The 25,267-nt window shown below is 32.7% G+C and overlaps 4 protein-coding genes across 4 annotated transcripts; 2 read left to right on the top strand and 2 right to left on the bottom strand.

Annotated features, from left to right (window-relative positions):
* Nucleotides 1–1,758: 1,758 nt before the first annotated feature.
* On the top strand, nt 1,759–8,132 carry LOC108210080 (uncharacterized transporter C405.03c). The gene is made up of 8 exons (XM_017381337.2): nt 1,759–2,218; nt 3,513–3,860; nt 4,648–4,865; nt 5,195–5,265; nt 5,349–5,450; nt 6,927–7,044; nt 7,126–7,261; nt 7,600–8,132. Exons 1-8 carry the CDS (start codon nt 2,138–2,140, stop codon nt 7,660–7,662), a joined length of 1,137 nt encoding a protein of 378 aa, XP_017236826.1. The 5' UTR covers nt 1,759–2,137; the 3' UTR covers nt 7,663–8,132.
* Nucleotides 8,133–11,209: 3,077 nt separating this feature from the next.
* LOC108209776 (protein TAPETUM DETERMINANT 1-like) lies at nt 11,210–11,898 on the top strand. Its single transcript, XM_064086882.1, has 2 exons — nt 11,210–11,258; nt 11,542–11,898. The coding sequence occupies exons 1-2, from the start codon at nt 11,210–11,212 to the stop codon at nt 11,847–11,849; spliced, it is 357 nt and encodes a 118-aa protein (XP_063942952.1). The 3' UTR covers nt 11,850–11,898.
* LOC108209773 (topless-related protein 1) lies at nt 11,700–23,616 on the bottom strand. Its single transcript, XM_017380867.2, has 19 exons — nt 23,484–23,616; nt 22,701–23,006; nt 20,237–20,287; nt 19,189–19,270; nt 18,880–19,062; nt 18,118–18,213; nt 17,517–17,613; nt 17,346–17,412; nt 16,353–16,538; nt 16,045–16,151; nt 15,898–15,964; nt 15,712–15,785; nt 15,098–15,181; nt 14,914–15,006; nt 14,684–14,805; nt 14,363–14,600; nt 14,098–14,262; nt 12,996–13,263; nt 11,700–11,897 (listed from the first exon to the last, which is right to left on the bottom strand). Exons 2-18 carry the CDS (start codon nt 22,774–22,776, stop codon nt 13,141–13,143), a joined length of 1,911 nt encoding a protein of 636 aa, XP_017236356.1. The 5' UTR covers nt 22,777–23,006; nt 23,484–23,616; the 3' UTR covers nt 11,700–11,897; nt 12,996–13,140.
* Nucleotides 23,375–24,830, bottom strand: LOC108209775 (ATP synthase gamma chain 2, chloroplastic-like). The gene has a single exon (XM_017380871.2). The coding sequence runs from the start codon at nt 24,734–24,736 to the stop codon at nt 23,645–23,647; it is 1,092 nt and encodes a 363-aa protein (XP_017236360.1). The 5' UTR covers nt 24,737–24,830; the 3' UTR covers nt 23,375–23,644.
* Nucleotides 24,831–25,267: the final 437 nt, after the last annotated feature.

Below are 25,267 nucleotides of genomic sequence, written 5' to 3'. Positions count from 1 at the left end.
TTATAAGAGACTTAAAATACGTGTCGAGCAGTAAAAAACAAACGTATGACTAGAGGTTACTTGAAAATAGATAATGACTAAGAAATTTGAGGATGAGTTAGTGTTTAGAATAATACTGAAACGAAACAAAATTGGAGTATCATTTTTTTATACATTACCTAAATGTGAGTTTATTACTCATAATAAGTGATATGTATCTATAATGTATATATATAATATATACTTTATAATTTTAAATACAATTCACATATCTATAATTATATTTACAATTTCATATGAGATTGTAGATTTTATATATCTATTTCTTTTAATAAATGAAGCCAAGGGACGCTGTATAAGATTATCTATCTCATTCACACTTTTTCTTGTGTTTGTAAAAGTCATCCAACTCCTTGCCAAATGCTTCTGCGCATCTCAGAAACAAAGTTTTTCCCAAGATAATTTCAGTTGGTAAAGAAAAATTCAGTCATAAAAAACCGATTATTATGTTTAATATTGATTAATTAATTTTTATTTAATAATTAATAAATATCACTAAATTTTTTGAAATTCTAATTTAATATTTTAAAGTTTTTCATAATTCGTTTGAAATCCAATTTAATAAATCTGTAATTCATCTATACTATACTATAAAAAGCCAACACAGGTATAATTTGTAGTCGTACAAAATTTTGATGCAGATATCTAGGACTCTCTTCCATCATTAAACAGTCTCTTCCATCATTAAACAGTTTCATATATTAAAAACACTCCTTATATATAATAAGCGTAAGGGAGATAATTTGGTCGCATGGTCCTCTGGTACAAAAGCTTATCATCCGTTGGATCTTATATTGAACAAATAAGCACCGTTAGATTGGAAAATTAACTTCTGTTCTACAAGGCAACTATATCACCTTACATGTTTATAATTTCTTTTCTGAATTCAAAACAAATTCTGTGTTTCACGTGTATATGCTTTTTTTAATACCAAATAAATATTTCCTACCAGTTTTATTCGTAGAATCATAAAATCGCACCGTCACAATTTTTTTATAATATATTCTAAAATTAATAAGCCGTATTTATGTGATTAGCAAATACAAAAATTTTTTCTTAATCCAAAATAGATTCTACCTTCTTATTTCATGTTTATGATTCCTTTTCTTAATTCAAAAACAAATTATGTTTATCAATTTTAATTTAGAACCATATAAATTTTTTGAAAAATATTTAAATCACATTATATTTTCTTATTTTTTTTTTAACCTAGGAACCCGCAGCCGTTACCCTTCGGGTGCGCAAGAGTATACATGTCCTCTCTTTAACCAGCTAAACCAACCCTTGCGGGCTATTTAAATCACACTATAATAATTTTAATATAAAATACATTTATAAATATAATCTAATAAGAGTTGGCAATAACGTATTCCACTCAAAATATATTAAAATTTGATAGAAAGAATTTAATATTTTGGCAGGGTACATACAAGAAAAGGAATGGCTTCATTACAATAGTTTATTAGAAGTCATAAATGGTTGTGATGATGTATTTACCACAGTTCTAACTTACAAACAAATTATAATTTCGAATTTTATTTTATTGAAAATTTTAATTTATTATTTATAAATTAAATTTCTTCACGCCATTTAAAATATATTTAAAAAATTTATAAATAATTAAAAAGTTCCCGTGCGCTATAAGCTAGTTCTAATAAATTCCCACGTGAATACCGATTATTTTTGTAAAAAACAAAGAAACTACTCATTTATCTCACTATTCGTCCAAAGTTGACTTCAAAATTATTGGAGATTCAGAACAATGAAGCTAATTAACCGATTTCAGAAACAACCATGTCTTGCTGTGAAATCCACAAGGATTTCAACAAACAAACACAGCTGACATTATTACATTCATTCAACTGTATCTATAACACACACATACAACTTACAAGTAATACAATACTCCGAGATTCAACTTTAGATACTTCATTCTGACTCTATTGGTTTCTTCTTTTTAACTCTTTATTTTCTATAACTGCAAGCAAAGTCAGATCAAGAACCAGAATATTGATCTTGGGTTTTCATTTTCTTCAAGTTTCTTGATCTGGGTAGATTTTTATTAGATCTTTCTGGGTGTTTTTGATATTGGTTTTTGATGGGTTGGAGATACAGAGCTGGCTTGTTTCTGATTGCTGCTGTTGTTATTATTTGGGTTTCTTCTGCAGAGGTCACACAGGTATCATTTTCTTGTTTAGGGTTGATGTAAATTTTTAATCTTGGTTTTATTTCATTAATTTATTTATTACCCTATTGTGTGTGTGTGTGTGTGTGTGTTGGATTTTGTTGTTGGGTATTTGAATGATTGAGATAGGTGTTTGAATTTTTTTCTATTTTCTGTAGGGTGAACTTGCATTGGACACTTAGAATCGAAGATAAACGTTTGCGATTATTAGAAATTAGGAGCATTAAAAAGGTTTTAGCTATATTAGGTATTTGATTCTAGCTTTGTTTGGTTAAGGAAGTAGCTTGGTAAAGAAAGATGGGTGGTGAACTGAAATAGTTGCAAATTTGTACATGTGGCGTTTTAGGAAATTATGTGTTAAGCTTGCTGAAGTATTGCAATTCAATTCAATTGCTTCTTTTGACATATACCTATCTTAGTATATGTGGCATTTATGGAAGCTGTGTAATCTAACGTCGGTTTGTTTTCACTAGTTTATCCTCTATTGTTTGTGTGTGGTTATTGAAATTTCTTTTTTGTGGTGTTTTAATGATCTAGATACTTTTTGAAAACATTTCCATTTTTGTAAGGTGATCTTAGACGGTCACATAGAATCTGAAACAAACGAACATATGCCATTATTAGAATTTATGGGGTGTTAGAAGGCTTGAAAAGGACAAAAGGTCGCAATGATATCAGGCATTTGATTTTATCTTTGTTTGGTTAAGAAAGTAGCTAGTAAAGAAAGATGATAAATGATCTGAAATACTTGCAATTTTGCATGGGGAATTTTAGGAAAGGGTCTTACTTTAAGCTTGCTAAAGTTCTGTACTTCAGTTTTTCTGTCTTTTTTTTTTTGCTATGTACTTGTCTCTGTGTACTTCTCCCTAAAGCTTTGCGTTTTATTTTGTCCTTGGTGGGTGGTAATCTTAGGATTTTGTTCTGGAAATGGTAGCTTGTGTAATAATTTTCCACATGAAGGTTGTAGTGACTGAGGACTAGTTCATCTGATCTCATATTGGTTGATAGTTATTGCATATGGATCCATAGTAGGTGGGGTCGTATTTGTGCTTGCAGTTGTTCGTACATGAGTTTTAATGCCTTAGCTTTTAAGTATATCAGTCCTTGTACAAAACCCTCTGTCACCTTAACCCCCCAGGCATATTTGAATGCATGTGCTGGCAATAATTTGATTTTCATCACATGCTGAGATGCATAATCATCCAGTTGAATGGTTTTATTGAAACACCGATTCCTGTAAAGCTGTAATTTTTATTATATTGTCGCTTACAAAATGCATTTTTTACAGGACATTTTCACAGACTATAAGCAGCCATTTGCGGTGACATATCTTGGTGCTTCTTTAATGGTGGTGTATCTCCCAATAGCATTCATTAAGGACCTTATCTATAGTTATCTTAAAAAACGCAGCAGTAAAAGTAGCAAGAGTATATTAACAGAAAATGGGGCCATAAAAATGTTTGAAATCGAGATTCCAGGATCAATAAATAGAAAAGACAGTGAAGGGGACATTTCTGCTCAGGAAGAGGAAATGCTATTGGTTCCTGCTGACACAGTGAAGCAAAATAAAGAGCTTAGCACCAGGGAAATTGCTACTTATGGGTTCTACATTGCCCCTATTTGGTTTGTTACAGAGGTAATCAGTGTCCCTCAGGGTCCAGATTGGAATTTTCTCTATTTTCTGTATGTGTGTGAAACTTTGATCTTGCTTCTTTAATGGGTTCCACCTACATTATACTTCTAGGTTTAGTGTCCTTCAGATCCTGATGTGAATGCCTTCTTTTATATTCTCTTAACATCCTAATGATGACTTTCAAAAATGTATCATATAAAGTTTGTGAACATGTAATCATAATCCTAGCACTACATTCTTTTAGAGAATACATTTGATAAATCTGATTAGTTAGTTAAAAACGTTCTGCCAAAAGATTGTAATTTAAATAGAAGCTCACACTATATACATCAGGAAATTATTGTCCTATTCCATCAACATAAGTTACTGCTTCAAAAGGATAATTAACTTGTTCCACATTTTCATGAAATTTAGCCTATGTTCATGTTACACATAAAAGCTAATAAGTATCATGATATTCTTTCCCAGAGGTCCCATTTCCAGTTTTTCACATATTGTTGAATTATTCCTTGTTGCAAGTTAATCCTTAAATACGAGCTTAAATATATGATTTTTTTTATTATTATTTTGAACTATCGACAATAACAAGTAGACTATGTCTAAAATTATTTACAAACATGACCTTTTAGTAAGTGAGTGAGAGTATGACTACTTAGTTTGCAATGTGCATTATTTTTTCCACCAATCATGTCCCTATGACTACAAGTATATTCCTTGATTTAAACAAAAGATTCACTAAAGTGCGTGAAGTTCTCTAAATAGAAATTTCACTGCTTCCTGCTGCCTGCAGTATTTATCCAATGCTGCACTCGCACGTACTAGTGTGGCAAGCACCACAGTATTGTCCTCGACGTCGGGCCTTTTCACTCTTTTTATAGGTGCATTTTTGGGTCAAGATTCCTTAAATGTAACAAAGGTAGTTGCTGTCTTTGTTAGCATGGCTGGTGTTGCCATGACCACGCTTGGAAAAACATGGGCAGCAGATGACGCACAATCAAATTCGTCTTCGTAAGTTTTCTTAAGCTTCTGTTTGTTAGTTGATATTCTAGGATGCCACTTTTGATTACCAGCACATTTGTGTGATGTCATCACGAGTAGTTGGATTAGTAGCTGTAAGGTAGCACTAAATAGCAGCAAGCAGAAAAATATAAAAACATGGCGAAAAGCTGAAATAGTTTCACCATTTGCAGGATGAGAATATAATTTTTTTATATACTTCTCATGCAATGAAATAATTTTTTTGTTCTTCCTTTCTTCAAGTCCTGTCATTTAGAAGCTTCCATTGCATGTTTCAGGGTAATGACTGACAGTTAAACCTGTTTTTGTTTATCTTAAAGTAATGGCAAGCGCTCTCTTGTTGGTGATCTCTTTGGCCTTCTCTCAGCTTTGTGCTATGGGCTATTTACTGGTTTGTGACCCTCTTCCTTGACTACTTGCTAGCTTTTCCAGATTCAGTTCTAACAAAGCTAACAAAATTGCTTAATGCTGCAGTACTTCTTAAGAAGTTTTCTGGGGAGGAAGGTGAAAGAGTTGATGTATCAAAGTTGTTTGGATATATTGGCTTGTTTACTCTTGTGGCCCTATGGTGGCTTGGTAAGTGTATATTTCCAGTTCTATTCAGAACAAATTTACGCTACTGATTATCTGCATGATGCATATTGTTCTTAATGATATTGGCTCTTTCACTTGACTATGTATTCTTTCTATTTCTGCGATACGTTTAATCTGTTAACATCTGCTAATTGGTTCACCATTTCTTGTTAAATTATTTAAAATATGCTCATGTTTGTTTTCATGTAACTTAGACCACGAGCTTATAATGGATTGAGTAAATGCTAATGTTTTTGCATAGCAATGCATATATTGGCTTTGACATTGTATTTGATAAGAAATTAGAAGATGAGTATATGCGTACAATTGAAACTTTAGCGTATGAGAGAATTGATTAGGCTTATTTGGGTAGAATTGCTATCCAGGAGATGTTAAAACAAATAAGCAAGTAGGTATTTTAATACGTAAATGCAGCAAATAAAAGGGTAACATAAAAACTAATATCCTCTCTATTTCTGGGTCCCCAAACAATGTATATGCAAAGTTTCTTTACTCTTACTTGTTTAGTGGCCGCTATATAATATTGACTTGCAGTCCCACTAAGCTAGCAGTTAGCACAAACATGTGGAGCACAATAAATGGTGCTACAGTGATTGATTTTATCGCATTCTTCAAATGTATATCATAATTATGTGAAAAAGCCAATTTTTCGCAAAGACCAGTGTCATTTGAATATTTTACAAGTAAAATTTCTACAGGTTGCAGAGGTTCAACTCAGAAAATTCATTCTAAGGGTCAATCACTGACTATATTTTATGCAAACTCATATTGTATTTTAGGTTGTGGTTTTCACTACAGTTCAGTGAAAGCCTGACGTAGTAACAAATAGGTACATAATCTCCAGTGATAGCTTTTGGAGACTGGGAGCAGTATCTTAGTATGTTTGGAACATGTTTGAAATATACTCTGAACAGTATGTACACATGCTAAAATAAGTATAACAACTAAACAAGCAATAGATATCCATAGAAGTCATCAAGCTTCTTTACTAATTACTATAATCAAGCAATAGATGCGTCTCCGTTCTAGAATTTCTGAGAAAGTCATTTACCTGGAAAAAAATCTTCAAGTCAGTCTTGGTAGCTAATGAATATTGTAACCTGAATCATCCTTGAGGCCATTTTGGTGCTCTGTGTCATGCTTGTGAATTGAAACCAGTGCAAATTAAATGTTTTACATGTCACTTACATTTCCACTGTCAGAAGTTTTACATTCAAGGTGGAAGTCCATGCCATAGTTGCATAGTGTTATTGTCCGTGTTTACATGATTTGTTGTGCATTGATGTGTTATTATTGTTCTTCCCTCTGTAATTAATGTCGACTGTTGACGGAATAGCAATAAGGTTTTATAGATTCCTGTACTTGCCTTCTTTTATTCTAGTAGTTCTTTCCAGTTGTTCTATCTTCTCATGCTTTCAGCAGTCTGCAATATCCTAATTATTTTCGTTGCTCCTCCAGTATGGCCTTTGACAGCATTAGGAATTGAACCGAAATTCACGATTCCACATTCAGCTAGATTGGATGAAGTGGTTATCGCAAATGGTTTTATTGGAAGTGTTCTTTCTGACTATATATGGTATGGTTCTATCAAGCTTTTTGCCATTATTTCTTTACATGCTCCTAGTTTTTCCTATATAATGTTGTCCGATCTTATCAGGGCATTATGTGTTGTCTGGACAACTCCACTTGTGGCTACTTTGGGCATGTCTCTTACCATCCCACTTGCTATGGTGGCTGATATGATGATTCATGGTCGTCACTATTCAGCCATTTACATTCTTGGTTCTGTTCAGGTGAGAAGGCAAACTTTGGTGATGGGCCTCAAGCATTGTCATTAATAATAGTTTTTCATAAGCAGTGATGATTTAATTATAAGCTCAACTGCATTGACAAGATGAGGTTATAAAATTTTAGATGAAACTGGACCATCCTCTAGCCAGCTTTCCAATGTTTTGCTGAGTGAATACATATAAATAATTAAATCTTAGACATTATTGCATAACTTCAAAACCTTAATTTCCTAAACCTCCACTTTGATTTCATTTCCTCTGAAACATTACATGAAAACAAAGTTCCATACGCTCATAGTTCCTCCAAAGTGTTCCTTTTAAAGTTCCTTGTCGTGTTGCAGGTATTTGCTGGATTTGTGATTGCTAATCTCCCGGATAGGTTATCAAAAAAGTTGGGATTTTAGCATTTGGTTACTTCTTGCTTTCTCAACTAATTGTTTCTCACATTCCAAGTCGAACAAGAGATGGTGATGTTCACTACAAAGAAAGTTTCTTGTCGGCTTTGTCAGAGGAGAATAGACAGCATATGGTACTCTTACAAAAAAGTTTGTGCAAATGAGATCTCAGCCCAATGTGTTTTCTAAGAGCTACAAATAGTGTTAGTATAAGAATGGAAAGTTCACAGTTTTGTTTTGTTTTCTGTTGTATTGTATTTTTTGTTGTAACAACTGGATGGCTGCCGCGGATCCAGTGGGATATATTGGTACAACATCCTTCTGAATTTGGAAATCAGAGATCCAGTTTGTGAATTGTGAAGCTGTACTGGTTGTAAGTAGTAAAGACCCCTTTGATAGTCTTGATAGGAATCAGAACTAGAAGTCTAGAACTTGTGCCATAATTTATTTTGAAATGAAAATTGACATGTTGAAGTTAAGCTTTGCATCTCTATTCCAATGAAGGTGATCATAGATATCTGATTTAAAGTTTGATTAAGATCACATGAACCAGACTATTATAAGGGCATTTCAAGAATTAAAATCATTATAAATTTGTAATAATGTGCAACCAGAATCAGTGACATTTCTTTATGTTACACGAACTTCATGAATGTTGAACCCATTAATCCAACAATCTCGGGGTCATTTCATAATTTAACAATCTCGGAGTCATTTCATAATTTTTGGGTTGTTTGGTTGCAGGGCCGTGCCTGAAATTTGAAGTGCCCTGTGCAAAATATAAAAAATGTGCCCTAATAATGCCTAATAATCTAAAAATATACAAATATATGAGATAATAAAAACTGGTACAAAACTATAAGAACCATGTTACAATAAAAGTGCATAAAATAATTTTTTCCATATTATAAAAATTAGCTGAAAACTGTAAAGAAATAAAACAAGTACATAAATAACATAAAATTATATGGATAAAATTTTTCTAAAATAAATAAAGTACACATATACAATATTAATTTATATTATATGTATACTTGTTTAAAAATTATATAAACCCGTTATTTAATTCATTTTATATTTAAATTACTTCTTTCATATGTGATATATATATATATATATATATATATATATATATATATATATATATATATATATATATATGTGTGTGTGTGTGTGTGTGTGTATGTATGTATGTATGTATGTATGTATGTATGTATGTAACTGTGACAATTTTCAATGCAATTAATTTTTAATGCAATTAATTTTCAATGCAAGTATTTACTTCTATTAACATGATTATATATTAGTATTTTTTTAAGAATTTATATAACTTATTCAAGATAATATTTAAAAATTATTGAAGTGTATAACATTTTTCAATTTTTTTAACATTTACAATTTTTTAATCTTAAAAATAAAATTTAATATTTTTTCCTATTTTTTACATTTTGACTATACATATATATATACACCTACATAAAAAATGTGCCCCTAACATTTGAGGGCCATGTTCTGTCGAACACCCCGCACACCCTCAGGCCCGGCTCTATTTGGTTGGTATAAGGGTTTTGTATCTAATAAATTTTGGGTCGTTTTATTTTGCAGAATGGTTTTTTTTGCATCCGTCATTGTTTGGATGGTTTGCAAAGTGATGCGGAGTGTTTGGATGGTTTGCAAACTGATGCGGAGCTGGAAAGTGTTAGGTTCAACAATTTTGGATCGTTTGATTTGCAAATTAGTATAGAATTGAAAAGAATTTGATTAGTAGAAAAAGTCATTTGGTGTTTGCAAATTGATATAGAACTGAATAGAGTTTGGTTGGTGGAATGTTATTTGACAGAGAAAGACATTTGGTTCATATTATGATATATAATATCTTGGTTGATTGTTGGAAAAAATATGTTTAATTTTAAAATATATAAATTACTAGTTCTCACTAATGTAAAATATCAATAAAATTATTGTTATGATACTAGAGTTAAGTTCAATGGAGACCACATTTTTTCTGGAGACCTGGAGACCACATATGTTCTGCAAGTAAAATATTTCATAAAAACATTGCAAAACGTATAATTTTACAAATCATGTTCTCCGAAATCATTATCACATTTAAAATCTTGAATATCATATAAGTTTTACATGTGGAACATTATAAAATATTTTGTTCTACGAAATATGTTTAATTTGCAGAACATTTGTTCAACTTGCAGAACATACATTATCAACTTATTAAAGATAGATGATTTTCAACAATTTTAATGAATACGTGATATTTGTAGAAAATATTTTACAAAATAATGTATTTTACAGTGTTTTGATTGCAAAACATACGTGGTCTCCGAGGTCTCCGATAAAATAGCGGTCTCCATAGAACCTTCCTCATGATACTATTTTACATTATTGATTTAATTTTGTATTAAACATTTATATTTAATTATTTATTTAAAAATTAATAAAATAAAAATGAAATTGATTCTCACGCATTGATACCTACGTATTTAGGTATAAAAAAGGTTTGAGTTATGGGTTTCAAATTTTAATTTTACAATCAAACATGAGATATGATACATGTAAAGATGGAAATACTATGAATATCATACTTAATAAATTAATGATACATTTTAATAAATATTTTCCTTAAAAATCAAATTACATGTTAAATTATAGGTTGAGAGCTTTTATACATTTATATTATATAATTGAAGATGAAATAATATAAATTGTAGGAGTAGGCCGTACTTGGATCGGCGGTCGGTATATTTATATTGAAATGGGAAGTTTCTAAAAGAAATGGAAAAAAGTTGCCAGACATAAATTTCAAAATTCTCCAACTGCCTATATGTATATGATATATGATGATGTTCTGGAAAAAATTTCTTTTTCTTTTCAAAGATTCACTTTCTTTAATTGTATTGATTTAATTAGATATTAAGTCAATATACTACATATAAAATCTGGACAATCATAGATGAATGTGCGATACAGAACTAATGAAGATTTTAACATGGAACATAATCTCGTAAACCAATTGATTTTACGTTAATACATGCATTAATGATATTTCGGTTAAATATTCTTACATATAGATGTCAATCTTGTGCGTTACAAATGATGTTTAGAGCATCTCCGACCATTAAAAAAAACTCTTAGCTAAAATGTAGTCAACCTCCTATGAATATTTAAATTTGTTGAACCTCTGCATGTCTGTAATAAATCTGCACGAAAATTGCACATGATTTATTAACATATTGAACTGATAAAATATTAATAACATACCATTTTTAATTTATACGCAACGAATATAGTCAATATGATTGAAGCACAAGCACAATATATATCGGCAAATTTTCTCTTTAAGATATAAAATTGGTAATTAGTAATTACCTACGTATATAAATAGCACCTGCACACATGGTGTTATAATTAAAAATTAACCCTAATATATCTGTATAGAGAAAGCATCAAGAAGCTCTCCTGAAGCCATGACAAACTATCTTCTCTTGATTCTGTTTTTTAGTTTTGTCAGCAAAGGTAAGAACACGCTCTACATGAAGCCATGACAAACTATCTTCTCTTGATTCTGTTTTTTAGTTTTGTCAGCAAAGGTAAGAACACGCTGTACATGCCGCTGAAAGAAAAATATACATTCAGATATCAGTTTTTGGTTCATGTCTAAAATAGACATCACCGACATCAACATTGGTTGAAAAACAGAATTAATTGTTTTTTTAACGGGCACAAACTTTTTTAAATTTTTATAGCATTTTTATTGAAATATACTCCAAAAAAAATATTGTTCAGGAAATAACATTTTACATTTACCGTGATACTTGACATACGTTTCTTGATTAATTTCGATATTAAGAATTATTGTGTTTGTGTTGTCAGGATTATGTGTGTGTGACAAGAACAGTATAATTGTGGGAACGGAAAGATCAGGAAGACTGATAGGAGGCAAAGATGAATGGAATGTGGAGATTACAAATAATTGCACTTGTTTCCAGAAATCAATCACGCTAAAATGCGATGGATTTCAGTCAGTTTCACCGGTAGATCCTAGACTTTTCAAGAAAGTGGCTGATCATTGTCTTTTGAATCAAGGCCGAGCTCTCCCACCCTTTAATTCCATCAAATTTTCGTATGCTTGGTACCCTCCTTTTTTCCTTATCCCACAGTTCTCAATAGTTCAATGTTAGAACTAACAGTGGATGATCTGCTGAGATTGTGTATTACACGTTATGAGTCTGCAAGTAATAACAATCCAGATTTAGTATTATGGTCTAGCTTTAATTATGTTGATTTTGTTTTAAATTAAGATGTGAAAAGAAATTGATAAAGCGGATACATGTTTATTTATTTCCTTAAACGATATCAAGAGTCTCCAATCATACAAAAATGTTGACTAAAATTTATTCAAACATTAATCACAGAAAATAGATAAAAATTATCAATTCTAAGATTTTCTCATTACGTCTTAGTTATATTTATCGAACCACCAGATACATGTGGTAATATTTCATTCATCTCTTATTTCATGTCATCTCTTATCATATTGACTTATTAAGATAATATAGCTTAATTATAACGATTTGAAATAATAACATATAATTTTTATAGTGTTATATATTTATATCATTTTAGCATACGCTACTTGAGGATGTTCTATTTTAATAAGACATTATAGTTATTCCTATTTATTTCCTTAAAGTATAGCTCTCTTTTTATTATATATTAAGTTTTTCCGATTTTAACTCGCGAGATTGGATTTTGAAGAAAATCGCTAAATTCCTCCATTCAAAACTGATATGATTTAATTTTCCAAAATTGCAATATGAAAATATCTTACCAAAAGTTTAATGATTTGTAGCAAATCATTTAGAAAATTGATCAAAATGGTTTATTTATTTTTTTTCAAATTCCATAACCCACAATATCCAGAAGCGGAAGCTTTCCTTTCTACCCACCTAATGTGCAAATATAAAATGTGCATTCAATTCATATAATAATTCGCAGGTAAATGTCCTTGTTTGAATATTTGCAATGATGTAAAATGCCAGATTTAGTGTTGTAAAAAAACAGAAATAGGAATTAATCGGTGAAGTCACGGAACAAGGATTAATCGGCGATTAATTAGGAAATCAACCGAATTGATCCTCATTACTTGGAGGGCTTCAATCGGAAAAACACGTTGCTTTTTTAAAGTTTAAGGGTGTAAACTACCTTTTCTAACATAGTTGTAGACATTTCAATTTAATCTGGAATATCCTAACAATAAATATTTAATATAATGAAAATTAAAGAACATTTTACTAAACCTAAATTGTATTTATATTACCTATTACCTGAGCACTGTTTAAGCCTGATGGAATAATCCATGGACAACATCACAAAATCACAATTGTCAAGCTAGCTCCCAAAACAAAAAAGCACAACATTTTTTTTGGAAGGGTCTAACACTAAGCACCACTTAAAGAACAGTATCAGTGATTAATCTCCTCCACTGTACTGCCATCCCGTTTCTACTCCATTGTTGTTCATTATATCGTCATTTGCTGGAATGAGTGCAAACGGATAGGGAGAAATCTCATCACAAATTTCGTGAACTGGTCTCTGCATAATAAAGATTAAATGGGTTTTAGTAAAATTTATAATTTGATCAGACATTTGTAAGAAATTAGTAAATGTAATATAGATTGCATGACTAAGAACATATATGAAGTAAAATTGAAACTTTGACAACAGAGCTAAAAGGCAAAAGAGAAAGAGAAAAAAAGTACATGTTTGGCACCACAATTAAATACCGTTTTCACTTATACCTGTTTTCTGTTTTTAAAACATAGTTTTCAAAAACAATGGTGGTGTTTGGCCCCTCATTCTAGAAACAGAAAACAATTTAAGAAAACAGAAACTGAAGACATGGAAAGGTGTTTTCAGGGATTATAAAGTGGTTTTCTAGATCACCAACTCTCGATAAAAAACTACCACCTTCCTCCACACTATTATGATAAGTTAACTACACTGCATTCAAACATATAACGTCGTGAAGTGTCAATCAAAATGGTATTTCTTGTTTTTAAAAAATGTCTTCTGACAAACAGTTGCGGAATACCTTTAATATGGAAAATTAAAACTCGAGTTTTTGTTTTGTTTTTAAATTCATAAACTATAAAAATCAGGTTTTGTTTAATTTTTGTGAACACAACTATGAAAACAATACAAAACACCACATTAAAATGTACCTTTAACCCCTTTTATATTCTGCTATGATTTGTTCACGCAAAGCAGAGTCAAATTCAGTAATAATCATTTGACAGCAAGTTGGACGACCTTTTTATTTTTGTACACGCATGAGTTATAGTTGTTCCTTAAGCATAAAATGTAGCTCTGCCCTTAAATTTATGACAATAGAAGCATTTAACCCACTAGATTATTTATCGAACTGACCTTGGATGAAGTATTAGCTGTAATTTCAGAGGCAGCACGGTGAGGAACTTTACGAGTTTCCAACAGTTGCATACCATCTCTGGATGCTAAGATGTTAATTCTATTATTCTTTGCCGTCACAGCCAATAGACTTCCATCCTTGTTGAACTTGATTAAAGGTACATCCTTGTGCAAAGGAAAAAGATATACACAGATACACAAAAACCCTGTTATAAACTAATTGCTGATAGGCTAAAAACTTAAACTGTGCAGAAAAAGGACTTACAGGTAGGTTCCCATCAGCAATAGATACACCTAAAGGATTCCCATTATCGATATCCCAAAATTTTATTTGGTGATTATATCCAGCAGCCAAGATACTGTTCTTGTTCAAATCAAAATGCAAATGTCCGCTGTATTCATTAAGTCCCCGAAAAGACCTCTTGACTTTTCTTTCACCATTCCTAACTTGCCATTCAACAATGTATGCCTTGCCATGTTCATCAGTGCCAGAAGTGAAAAGCCTTGGAAGTATAAATATCAGGGTATCAGTTGCCTCGATAAAGGTAGGAAAACTGAAATTGCCAAATTAACAGAACTGCAATACCGTTTACTATCTGGAATATAAGACTTTGTAGTGCACTTCCAACTACGAAATAAACATGCTGGACTTGCTCTGTGCTGGCTCCATACCTTCAGTTGCCCGTCAAATGAATGTGATATGAGAAACTAGAGAAAACAAAAACATTACAAAGTGGATTTAGTTGAATACATACACCATATATAATAAACATATGCACTAGGTAGAAATAAATATACCACTGTACTGATACTTACACGAGTGTCACCACGAACAACAGGACACAGAGAGTACGCAGGACAGCCTTGAATAACCCATACTAGCTGACAATTAGCAGCCAGATCCCAAACCTGTTTTTGCAGGAAGTTCTTACATACGTTGCTGCTTTCTAGAACTAGAATATGTCAATTATATATACATTTATAATTATTTTGAACTAACCTTGATTAATATGTCACTGCCACAAGTGAATAATAGTTTACCAGCAAAGACGAGATCATATACACTGCCAATATGAGCATTAATCTAGAGGAAAGACAGTGTCAGAAAACTGAATTAGATATTAGTAACAGCTGAGAGGGGTTGACTTAGATATAAATACTTTAAATTTGAACATATCGATTATATCTCCACTTAAAACTTTAATTGTTTCTTCCCCAGGTAAAGAGCCTCAATTATCATTCTGCAATATTCCTGGGCTTTTTATGGGCTTTTGTTTTTATCTCATTCTAGTTTTTCATATGCTCGTGGGGCTCTTACTGGGGAAAATCATTTTGGATGACCCTGCAAAGTTGTTTGTTTGCTTCATAAAGGTGGCATGACAGACTGGTAGTATAGATGGTGGTAATTTACATCCGAAGTTCAGTACACCTTTTTTGTGGGGATTAAGAACATTAAAATTTTGGGACTCTTCTTGTTGTATATGGAGTATTTATTTTCCCTGATGCTACTATTTAACATGCAAATCTCTGAGTGTTGACAATCAAGAATAAAAGGAAATATTTATTTAAGGTACGCTCATCCATGTTTTAGAGAATCAGTAGAATTCTAGTGACCTCTTTATGTCGCACAATTTTCCCAGTACCAGGACAGGAATAGAGCTGAATAATGTGCTTTGAGTATGCAACTCCTGCAAATTATTATGTCATAATAAACAAAATTTGTAAGAGATTAGCAATTTTACAGATCAGCAATTCATATTCTATCTACTTCAAATTAAAGGAAGAAGGTGTTGAGATCACCAAATAAAGTTCCATCCTGGTTCCATCTTACACGACATACTGAGATTGAAGCTTCTTCAAATGCTAACTGCATATCACAAATTATTCAGTCTCGTATAATAATTAACTATCAATTAATAGTTAAACTTAACTGAAGAACAAACACACCAATAATTCTGGTGAAAGTGATTCAGTGTCCCACGGCTGAGGAGGTCGTAGGGCCACCTTCCCAGAATCCACTTCCCACAAAGCTATATCTCCCACAAGAGTTCCAACTGAAAGCACATATATATCGTCCTAATATTAAAAATTCATTTCAAGAACTATGGAGCCGCAAGATTACTGCAAATTTTACTACCAATTTGTCAACTCAAATTATATAATCTTCAAAGAAGAAGAACTCCCTAGGCTCTGTGGATAGAAATGAAATTATTTATTCTAGGAGAGTACTAGGTGCTGAAGTTTATAATGCTTACCTAAAAGTATTGTTGAATGAACAGGATTAAAATCCATGGTTGTTATAGATGAACTCTGATCAAGTGTTTGTGCAACTGATGTAGGAAATCCTCTCCTAGCCCTTTGCACTTCAGTAGCACTTTGTCCAGTATTAGAATAATTTATTGCAACTGGATCATTAGAGGGAATCGTCCTGGTAACAGCACCTACAAGGCATATCATCAGTAAACTGAGAATTCAATTTTAAAAAAATTAATAGAAGAGTGCATTTGAATAGCCAGTAGTGCAACTGATCTCGACTGAAGTTTATTTGTGCTAATGAAGAAACATCCAGTTTAATCAATAAAAGGGGTGGCCTAGGTAAGGCAACCTCCCCATGACAAAGGTCATCCTTAACACCCACCCCACCAAAAAAAGAAAAGAAAAGGTCAAAAATAAGAAGTGAAACTTACACGTAGTAATGGCTGCCAAGTCAAGTCTAATTACAAACATAAAGTAAGTCTCTAAAATAAGTGTTCCTTCGTACATCCATAAACCTCAACTTCTCCAACAATTCTTATTCATATACTGATGCATGACACATCAGACCAAATCAAAACTGGACATGCAAGTCAAACGCTGACTCATAAGTAACTTCTTCGAGCAGGCCCTGGCACTTTAGCCATTGTTCGAAGAATTTATTTTACTGGAGGATAATCTAATCAAATTACAAATTTAAATAAGTCATTAAAGTAAGTGTTCCTTCATACATTCTTCAAACTCAACTTCTCAAACAGATCAAAGCTAAATTGACTTGTCAGTCGAACTTCAACTCATAAGTAACTTCTTCAAATAGGCCCAACACTTTGGCCATTATTCGAAGAATTTATTTTGCTGGAACATTAGGAGTGAGGGACTTGAGTTTATAAGCGCCTGAAAGGCCATGTCATCAGTAAACTGAGATATCGCTTAATAAAGAAAATATGAAAGAATGCATTTAAGTAATCATAATCACAACAAGCTGATAAATTTACCTAAGCTTATCTGTGCTGTACGAGTAGTCCGTCGTTGGGGTGGAGCTGATTCAGATCCAGAATCTTGCTGAATATGTAGGAAAGTAACTTTTTATACCTGGCACGTAATGTGTGTGTGTGTGTGTGTGTGTGTTGAGAGAGAGAGAATGCTAATTTTGGCACTGGTCTAACCATATTCGGAGTTATCTGTGAAACCTGGCCACCAATGCATCTATGTTCAGGAGGCTGAGGTGCTGGATCAGGACACCCTGAATGCTGCCAGCTCGAGCTGCATGCGGTGTAGTAAAGTTCTGTCAGATCTCAAGACCATAAAGTATATACATCAACAATATCAGGACCTTAAAATGCAGCAATATTATAATCATGTTAGCTTTATATGCAGTATGCACTAGCAGCTTAATATTAGGGGAACTTTATTATCTAATTCTTGAATAAGCTTCAAGAAGTCCAGGATAAAAAGGTATAAGCTAGTCGGAAAATACAGCATTTACCCAGTGATAGGAGCAATTACCATATCAATAAGCATATTGCATGAAGTTAATAGCAGCAATTTCCTTTTTAAAAAAATTTTGTACTTCTATATTTATGTTTAATTTATAAAATATATGAACACTTTATTTAACAAAAAAAAAAAGGGTCAGTTTTAACTTAAATTTACGATAAAATTAATGAAGCTTACCTGTAGTCATAGTATTGAACTGGAAGCATATATATATATATATACATGTCATGTTTACTTCAACATTTGTAAAATGAGTTTTATGTGATATACCTTTGCGATATAAGGATTCGAGGCAAAGCATCTTTCATGTAATTGACCAGTTTCAGTCGCGCAGCTTGAATCTCGTCAAGTTCCTCTTTTGATGTCCTGTGCCCAACCAAATGATTTGATCCAAAAGTTATCAATTCAACTCACAAATTACTGGTACTTAAACTTATCTCTGTTCAATTTAGAAGCCAGTCTTTTGCACAACACTTATCACCGCACAACAATTATTATCTGAGTGCTTGTTTGGTTACTAATAGGAAGTTGATTCCTTTGTAATTTGAAATCACCATGGAAATTATAATAAATGGGAGATTAAAATTTGTGTTTGGTTGATAGATAGGTTTTAACTTCCTACAGGAAGTGCAAGTTACCAAAGAGGGTCTAGGTGAGTAACTTCCCATGATTTGTAGGTATTTAAAGTTCCAAGGAACTTACACTTCCCCAACTAATGTCAACCAAACAATTTCATCAAATACTACTTCCTGGGAATTTCTACTTCCTAAGTATCTAGATGTCAACCAAACAAGCACCGAGTCTATTGGTTAAGTTACGCTACAAGGAATTTGTGCCTTAACTAAGTTATCAAACAATTGGCTCAGGAAATAAAGAAGAGGGACAGACAAATTAATGCTAAATTCTAAAATCCAGAGAGTGGTCACTGCATCACCTTGCAAGTGGTTGACATATAGCTCTGTAGTAACAAACTGTAGCGTGTTAACAAAACTAGACAAAAAGAAATTAGTTAATAGTTAGAGCTTAACTTACTCCTTCAAATCTTGGCAGTGCTTAAGCATACGTATTAGATTAAGGATCGGCCTGGAGAGCTCACTGTCACCATTTTCTAGGAAACGCAAAAGATACATTTCCACTTTTTCCCAGTTCCCGTCAAGAATGAGCCCTGAAAAATAATCTAGGTCGAAGTAGCAACTCGATTCACACTCCGACCTGCTGCACATATAACAATAATATATAGAAGTAGATAGTTTATTATATAAATTTATAACGTGACAAAAAAATTACAAATGCCAAGCAAAGTCGTAAACTAGAGAAATAACATGACAGATGAGGATTTACTTGTGAGCAGACCCTTTGAATTGTCTCTCCTTTATAAATTGCAGGGTTTGGAAGTCCTTCCAAGACGAATCCATTGCCTGATCTAAAGCGAGTGGAGAATTTTTACGTGGATAAGTAAAATTTAGTATAAGTACCATGGAAATCGACCAATGTATATAATTGATAAACAAAGCTAATATTAGATGCAACATAAATATAAAAATTTGTATATGCACAAATTATCAAGTCAAACAAAGTACGCAATTTTGTTAAATTAAAGGCTAGAATGAACAAAAAGAGCGTCAAAAGAATGATTTACATCTTTTTAAAAGAAGCAAAGAGAAATCCAACATAATGGAGCATTTTCAGTTTCTATACAATACAGTCACAAATTTACTAATCATTAAATTGCATAGGCAACTTATATAGAACCATTATTCTAAAAATTGGCCAATGCGGTTGAGTAATTACTAATTATTAGGCAAATTATATGAAACAGAGGTTGCTATGCGCGTTCATTACCATAGCAATTAAAGACAAACCGGATGACAATCTAGAAATTAATTCAGTGTATCTGAAGCTTTTCTACCTAACCCCCCCTCCCCCTCTTTTCACTTCATCGTCAATAAGTTCGGTTACCAATTAACTCTGTGTCTATAAAATTGGCCAATGCCGTCGAGTAATTAATCGGCACCGATGCGGTAGGTGTACAATCAATTTATGTGAAACATAGGTTGCTATGTGCCTTCATTACCTTAGCAAATAAAGACAAATCGGGTGAAAATCAAGAGTTTAATTTAGTGTATCTAAGGATCCTCTACTCCGAACCCCCCCTCCCTTAATGAAGATAAGTTCGGTTACCAATTACCTCGGTGTATAGAATTATCCAATTGAGTAATTAATTGGCACCTATATGGTAGGTTTACAATCAAGTTATGTGAAACACAGGTTGCTATGCGCCTTCGCTACCATATCAAATAAACACAAACTGGGTGAAAATCAAGAGATTAATTTAGTGTATCCATGATTGTATGAATTTGTGTGTAAAGAAAAGGGATATAGGAGATACCGTGAATTGTGTCGATGGAACCAAAATGAAGCCTTAGATGGTCTGGCGTCTCTGAAAAGGCGTGCTTGGGTCAGTTCACCGTAGTCAGCTGATTTTAGGATTGTTTGTAAACGGAATGAGAGAAGTGAGACTAGTATAGATATGAGGGCCGTCTCTAGGGATTGTCAAATATGTGAGTATCTAATGTAAAAATAATGTTTTTCATATATAATAGAATTAATATATATCCAATTATATATAATATTACAAGGTAAATAAAAGCCTAGATTCGCCTATCAAGTTCTAGAAAACTCATTTAAGGAATTTAAAAGATCTAACAATTTTCCTATCTAACGCATATTGGTGTTGAGGAAAATGCATCAAGTACTTTCTCATTTTCGTGTCTAAATACCTTCAACAGTACATATGAGGTATTCTTGATTATCAAAACTTTGCTACTTCAATATAAAAATGCAAGTCTTCTGAGTGTAAACAAGCAGAAAAACATAAGAGTTATAGTTTTGAGAGAAGGTAAACTCGTCAAAATTTTACAAATTGAATCAGTAGAGTTTCTTGTGACATCTTAATGCCGCACAAATTTATCACTACCAGTACAGAAAAAGAGCAGCCATATGTGCTTAAATTATTATACACAAAAAGACAAACAGGATTAGCAATTAAACAACTCAAGGATTCAAAATATATATATCCATACTAGACTAAAGGAAGAAAAGATGTTGAGATCTCCAAATAAAGTCCTCACCCCCCCCCCCCCCCCCCCCCCCCCCCCCCGCGGGTTCCATCTTATGCAACAAACTCATATGTATAACATAAAATATATATATCCAGTATTGACTACATAACACAGAATTTTCAGTCTTGTATAACATAAAGTAATATGTACTTGCACTGCAACTTAAATTAAGAACTAACAGGCCAATAATCCTGTTCAAAGTGAATCCAACCCAAAAAGGTTGTTGATTCGTTGAATATTCTAACCCCAATCCACTTTTCACAAAGCTATACCTTCCACGAAAGTGAGCTATACCTTCCACGAAAGTGACAACAGAAACTGAAAGTGTAAATCACAGCAGATGAAAATTTGTGTTTTATGTGTGCATAAACAAACATATATTGTCCCAATCTTGGAACCCTATTTAAGAAAAGCATGGATCCAAATATAATTTAATATCCTATTTCTGAAGACCATAAAGTATGTATAGCTAGATTTTTTTTGTCAGATAAAGCTATAATCTTTATCTTCAAAATGGTATACTTCCTCCGTCCCACCCATTTCTTTACAGTTTCTTTTCACTATTTGGCACACATTTCAAGGTGTATACAGAATAGAGTTTTATAACTTATTTTTAAAATTTTCTTTTTTTGTATAAAAATTTAAACATTAAACATTTATTCAGAAGAAAAAAAAAAGTTTTAAATAATTTATGATAGTAGGAACCTTAGAATGTGTGCCAAACCCTTTTCCCCATTGTAAACAATTGGAGGGGGCTGAGGGAGTAGTATAAAAGATTTAATCTATCAGAAATTAAGTACACCAATATTAAATTATGTAGGCTCATATAAAGTGCACTGCAGCAACTTAATATCAATAAATTTATCACTGTTGTCCAGTAAGCTTCGAGAAGTTTAGACGTCAGTCCACGACCATAAGGTAAAAGCTAGCTGGACAGTACAAATACATATACCGGTGCAAAGGAACAACTGCCATAACAGTAAGCATATTGCAGAGATTTAAGAATTTCAATAAAAATACTCCTTTTGTTACTTGTATGTCTTTTGTTCATTAAAAGATCACTTTTGAACATAAGAGATGCAATTCAGAATCGATGCAGCTCACTATCATAGCATTAAACGAGAATCATAAATATATACGCCATGTTTAACTTTAACACTGTAACATTCTAATATGGGATTTATGCTATATACCTTTTGTTGGGTAAGTAGTTGAAAATCTTTCATGTAATTCACCATTTTCACTGGTGCAGCTTGAACTTTGCTATGTTCCTTCAATGTGCGATATATCCACCAACAAATTATTTTTACTTAAAAGTCATCAACTCTATGCATGTAATATTGGTACCTCAAAAATTCTCTGGTTAAACTAGAAATCAGTCTTTTACACAACCAAGCATCATCTGAGGTCAATTGGTGAAGTTTCTCTACAAGGATATTGTGCTCATTTATAAAGTCCTTCCTTCAAGTCACCAAGTTATTTATCAAAAAATGTAACAGAAGAAGTAGAGGGACAGACTAATTATAGCTGAAGTCTAAAAAACAAAGCATCATCTGAGGTCAATTGGTGAAGTTTCTCTACAAGGATATTGTGCTCCTTTATAAAGTCCTTCCTTCAAATCACTAAGTTATTTATCAAACAATTGTAACAGAAGAAATAGAAGGACAGGCTAATTATAGCTGAAGTCTAAAAACAAAGGTATTTAGCCTAGTGGTTAAGACATCATCTTACTTGCAGGTAATGAGGATTCAAGCCTCCTTGAGTTCTCGGTAGCATACTGTGGGGTGTTAGTTAAATCAGCAGACATTTACAAATGATATATAAATACATGAAGTTACAGTCTGAAAGATCAACCCATTTTAAACTTACTCCATTGCTTCTCAGGACTTGTGCAAATAGATTCGATTATGGCCTATAGATCTGCTTGGAAAGGTCATTGCCACTTATTTGTTGAAAAATACAAGAGGTGCATTTCCACTTCTTCCAAGTTCCCATCAAGAATCAGCACATTAAAATAACCTAGATTGATGAAGCAACCTGTTTCACACTACAGCTTATGGCACGTTTAACATTAATAATATAATACAACAATTTAATAACAAATCTGTTAATTAATGTGAGTTAATAATTTTACAAGAAACAGGCATGGAATCATTAATGTGAGTTAGATATCAAATTACCAAAGAATATTTTACATTTGAGCCACATGCTTATAGAGCAACATTACAAACCCTTATTTTTCAAGTGGAATGAAACTATGTTGCAACAGACAAAAACCACAAATGTGAAATTCGATGCAAATATACGGTTTATTGCAACAGGAACAGTTATAACATAAGTCACAAATCCTCCAAAACATTTTGTTTAATTTCACTAAAATGATGGTGAACGTTGAGCAGAACGAGTTCCCAATAAAATTATTTTCAATTAAAGATAAAACCCAAAGTCCAAATATTGGAAGAATGCTTAATAAGCCACAAACATTGGGAAAACAAAGTATGGAATCTTGTATACCTATCATCTGATCCCTTTCTTCTAATAATTTCATATAGATAAACAACATAATTCCTTCTGCTAAATAATCCATTTGCAAAATGCTCTAGATGAGCTAAGAATAGCAGCCAGCTTATAGCAAACTGAAAAGAAGGATATATGGAAGAACTGAATATATGAAACTACAACATTGCCTCTGCTCCAGCAACAATTTCCAATATTTCATTGGTAATCTTAGCCTGCCGTTCCCTATTATATTTATTTGAAAGCTCTTTTTTCAACTCAATTGCATTTTCGGTTGCGTTACTCATTGCATTCATCCTTGCAGCAAGCTCACTGGCCAATGACTCCTGCAATGCCTTCAAAATCTGACTATTTAGATAAAGAGGCATCATAGCGTCAAGAATCTGAACCGGATCTTGCTCGAATTGCATATTAGGCAATAACCCCGTGCCACTAACTCCCAACCTATCCCGCTCTACGGTCAATTTCCCTTCTTTCGTCGTCAACCTGAAAAACTCATCTTCACTCGCATCAACACAAATCCCATTAGCATCACAAACATCTCCTTTCGCTGATATCGGAAGCAATGTCTGAATCACTGGACTTGACTTAATCAAAGACACGAACTTGGTGTACAAAATCTCAACTTTATCAACTTCTTCACTAACAAACAACGAAAAAACCTCATCAGCAATAACTTGAGCATCTTTCACATTCGGGAAACCACCACTACCCACAATGCACCTATCCAAAACCTCACAATCCCTCCTACCAAAATACAAATTACCCTTTTTCCCAACACTAATCAAACTACACTCCAAACCAAAATTCTTAAGTTCCGCGATCCTCGTCTCAGCTTTCCTAAAAACGCCATTATTAAACCCTCCACATAAACCCCGATCACCCGAAACAACAACAAGGGCAACTTTCTTAACAGGCCTAACATTAGTTAAAGGAACATCAACATCTTCTAACTGTGCTTGTTCATTGATATCATATAAAACTTGAGCTAGGGTTTCAGAAAAAGGCCTACCATTAATAACAGCTTCTTGGGCCCTTCTAACTTTAGCTGCAGCAACAAGCTTCATTGCCTCTGTAATTTTCTGGGTATTTTTCACTGTGTCTATACGTTTCTTGATTTCTCTGAGACCACATCGAATTGATGGAGCTTTTGAGTGCGGAGCATGGGCAAGAATGTGAATCGGGTCGGGTTGAAATTGTAAAAACAAATGATGGGTGTTGAGAAAAGATGATTTAGAAGAGGCATACATCGAAGAGGATGTGTTTGATTGATGTTTGTTGAGAGCTGCTTCAACTTTGCAAGCATAGTTTGTAGAGTTTTGGATTCAGTGCTCGTATTGGTCAGTTCGAGGAAATAGACAAAGTGACAGTATCTTTCAATTCACACACGTGCGTCAAACTTCAATTTCTCCATCAGTCAATCTTAGCTTTTTTACCTTTTTTTTTTTTTGAGCTTTTTTACCTTTTTGTTAGTAGTTGTAAATTAATTAAAAAATTGAAAATGTTGTGTAATCCAAAAGCCTTTTCAAATTCTTTCCGATTGTTAATACTCCTTCGGTCTTAAAATACTAAGAGTTTCTTTAACATTCTACACGTAATTTGAGATGTTAAATAAATATTTTATATACTATTCAAATTTTCGTTTTCATAAATTTTTATTCATGAAAGAAAATTACAAATAATGTATAGAAATCTATTTTTTTAACCTCAAAGTAGGTGTAAAAAATCAAACACGTTCTTATTTTGGGATGGAGGAGACTCACACTGATAATAATAATGAG

The sequence above is a fragment of the Daucus carota genome, chromosome 2 (genome assembly GCF_001625215.2).
Source record: "Daucus carota subsp. sativus chromosome 2, DH1 v3.0, whole genome shotgun sequence".
Taxonomy (NCBI): Eukaryota; Viridiplantae; Streptophyta; class Magnoliopsida; order Apiales; family Apiaceae; genus Daucus; species Daucus carota.
The sequence above is the reverse complement of the archived record's forward strand: the minus strand, read 5'-3'. Positions and strand labels throughout refer to the sequence as shown.

Coding starts and splice junctions, on each gene's coding strand:
- LOC108210080 (XM_017381337.2), top strand. CDS start 2,138: ATGGGTTGGAGATACAGAGCTGGCTTGTTTCTGATTGCTGCTGTTGTT. Junction 3,861..4,647: donor CTATTTGGTTTGTTACAGAG/GTAATCAGTGTC, acceptor TGCTGCCTGCAG/TATTTATCCAATGCTGCACT. Junction 4,866..5,194: donor GCACAATCAAATTCGTCTTC/GTAAGTTTTCTT, acceptor TTTATCTTAAAG/TAATGGCAAGCGCTCTCTTG.
- LOC108209776 (XM_064086882.1), top strand. CDS start 11,210: ATGACAAACTATCTTCTCTTGATTCTGTTTTTTAGTTTTGTCAGCAAA. Junction 11,259..11,541: donor TTTTAGTTTTGTCAGCAAAG/GTAAGAACACGC, acceptor TTGTGTTGTCAG/GATTATGTGTGTGTGACAAG.
- LOC108209773 (XM_017380867.2), bottom strand. CDS start 22,776: ATGTCTGCTGATTTAACTAACACCCCACAGTATGCTACCGAGAACTCA. Junction 17,413..17,516: donor CACAGATAACTCCGAATATG/GTTAGACCAGTG, acceptor CTACATATTCAG/CAAGATTCTGGATCTGAATC. Junction 14,263..14,362: donor TTGCTGATGGGAACCTACCT/GTAAGTCCTTTT, acceptor CCTTTGCACAAG/GATGTACCTTTAATCAAGTT.
- LOC108209775 (XM_017380871.2), bottom strand. CDS start 24,736: ATGTATGCCTCTTCTAAATCATCTTTTCTCAACACCCATCATTTGTTT.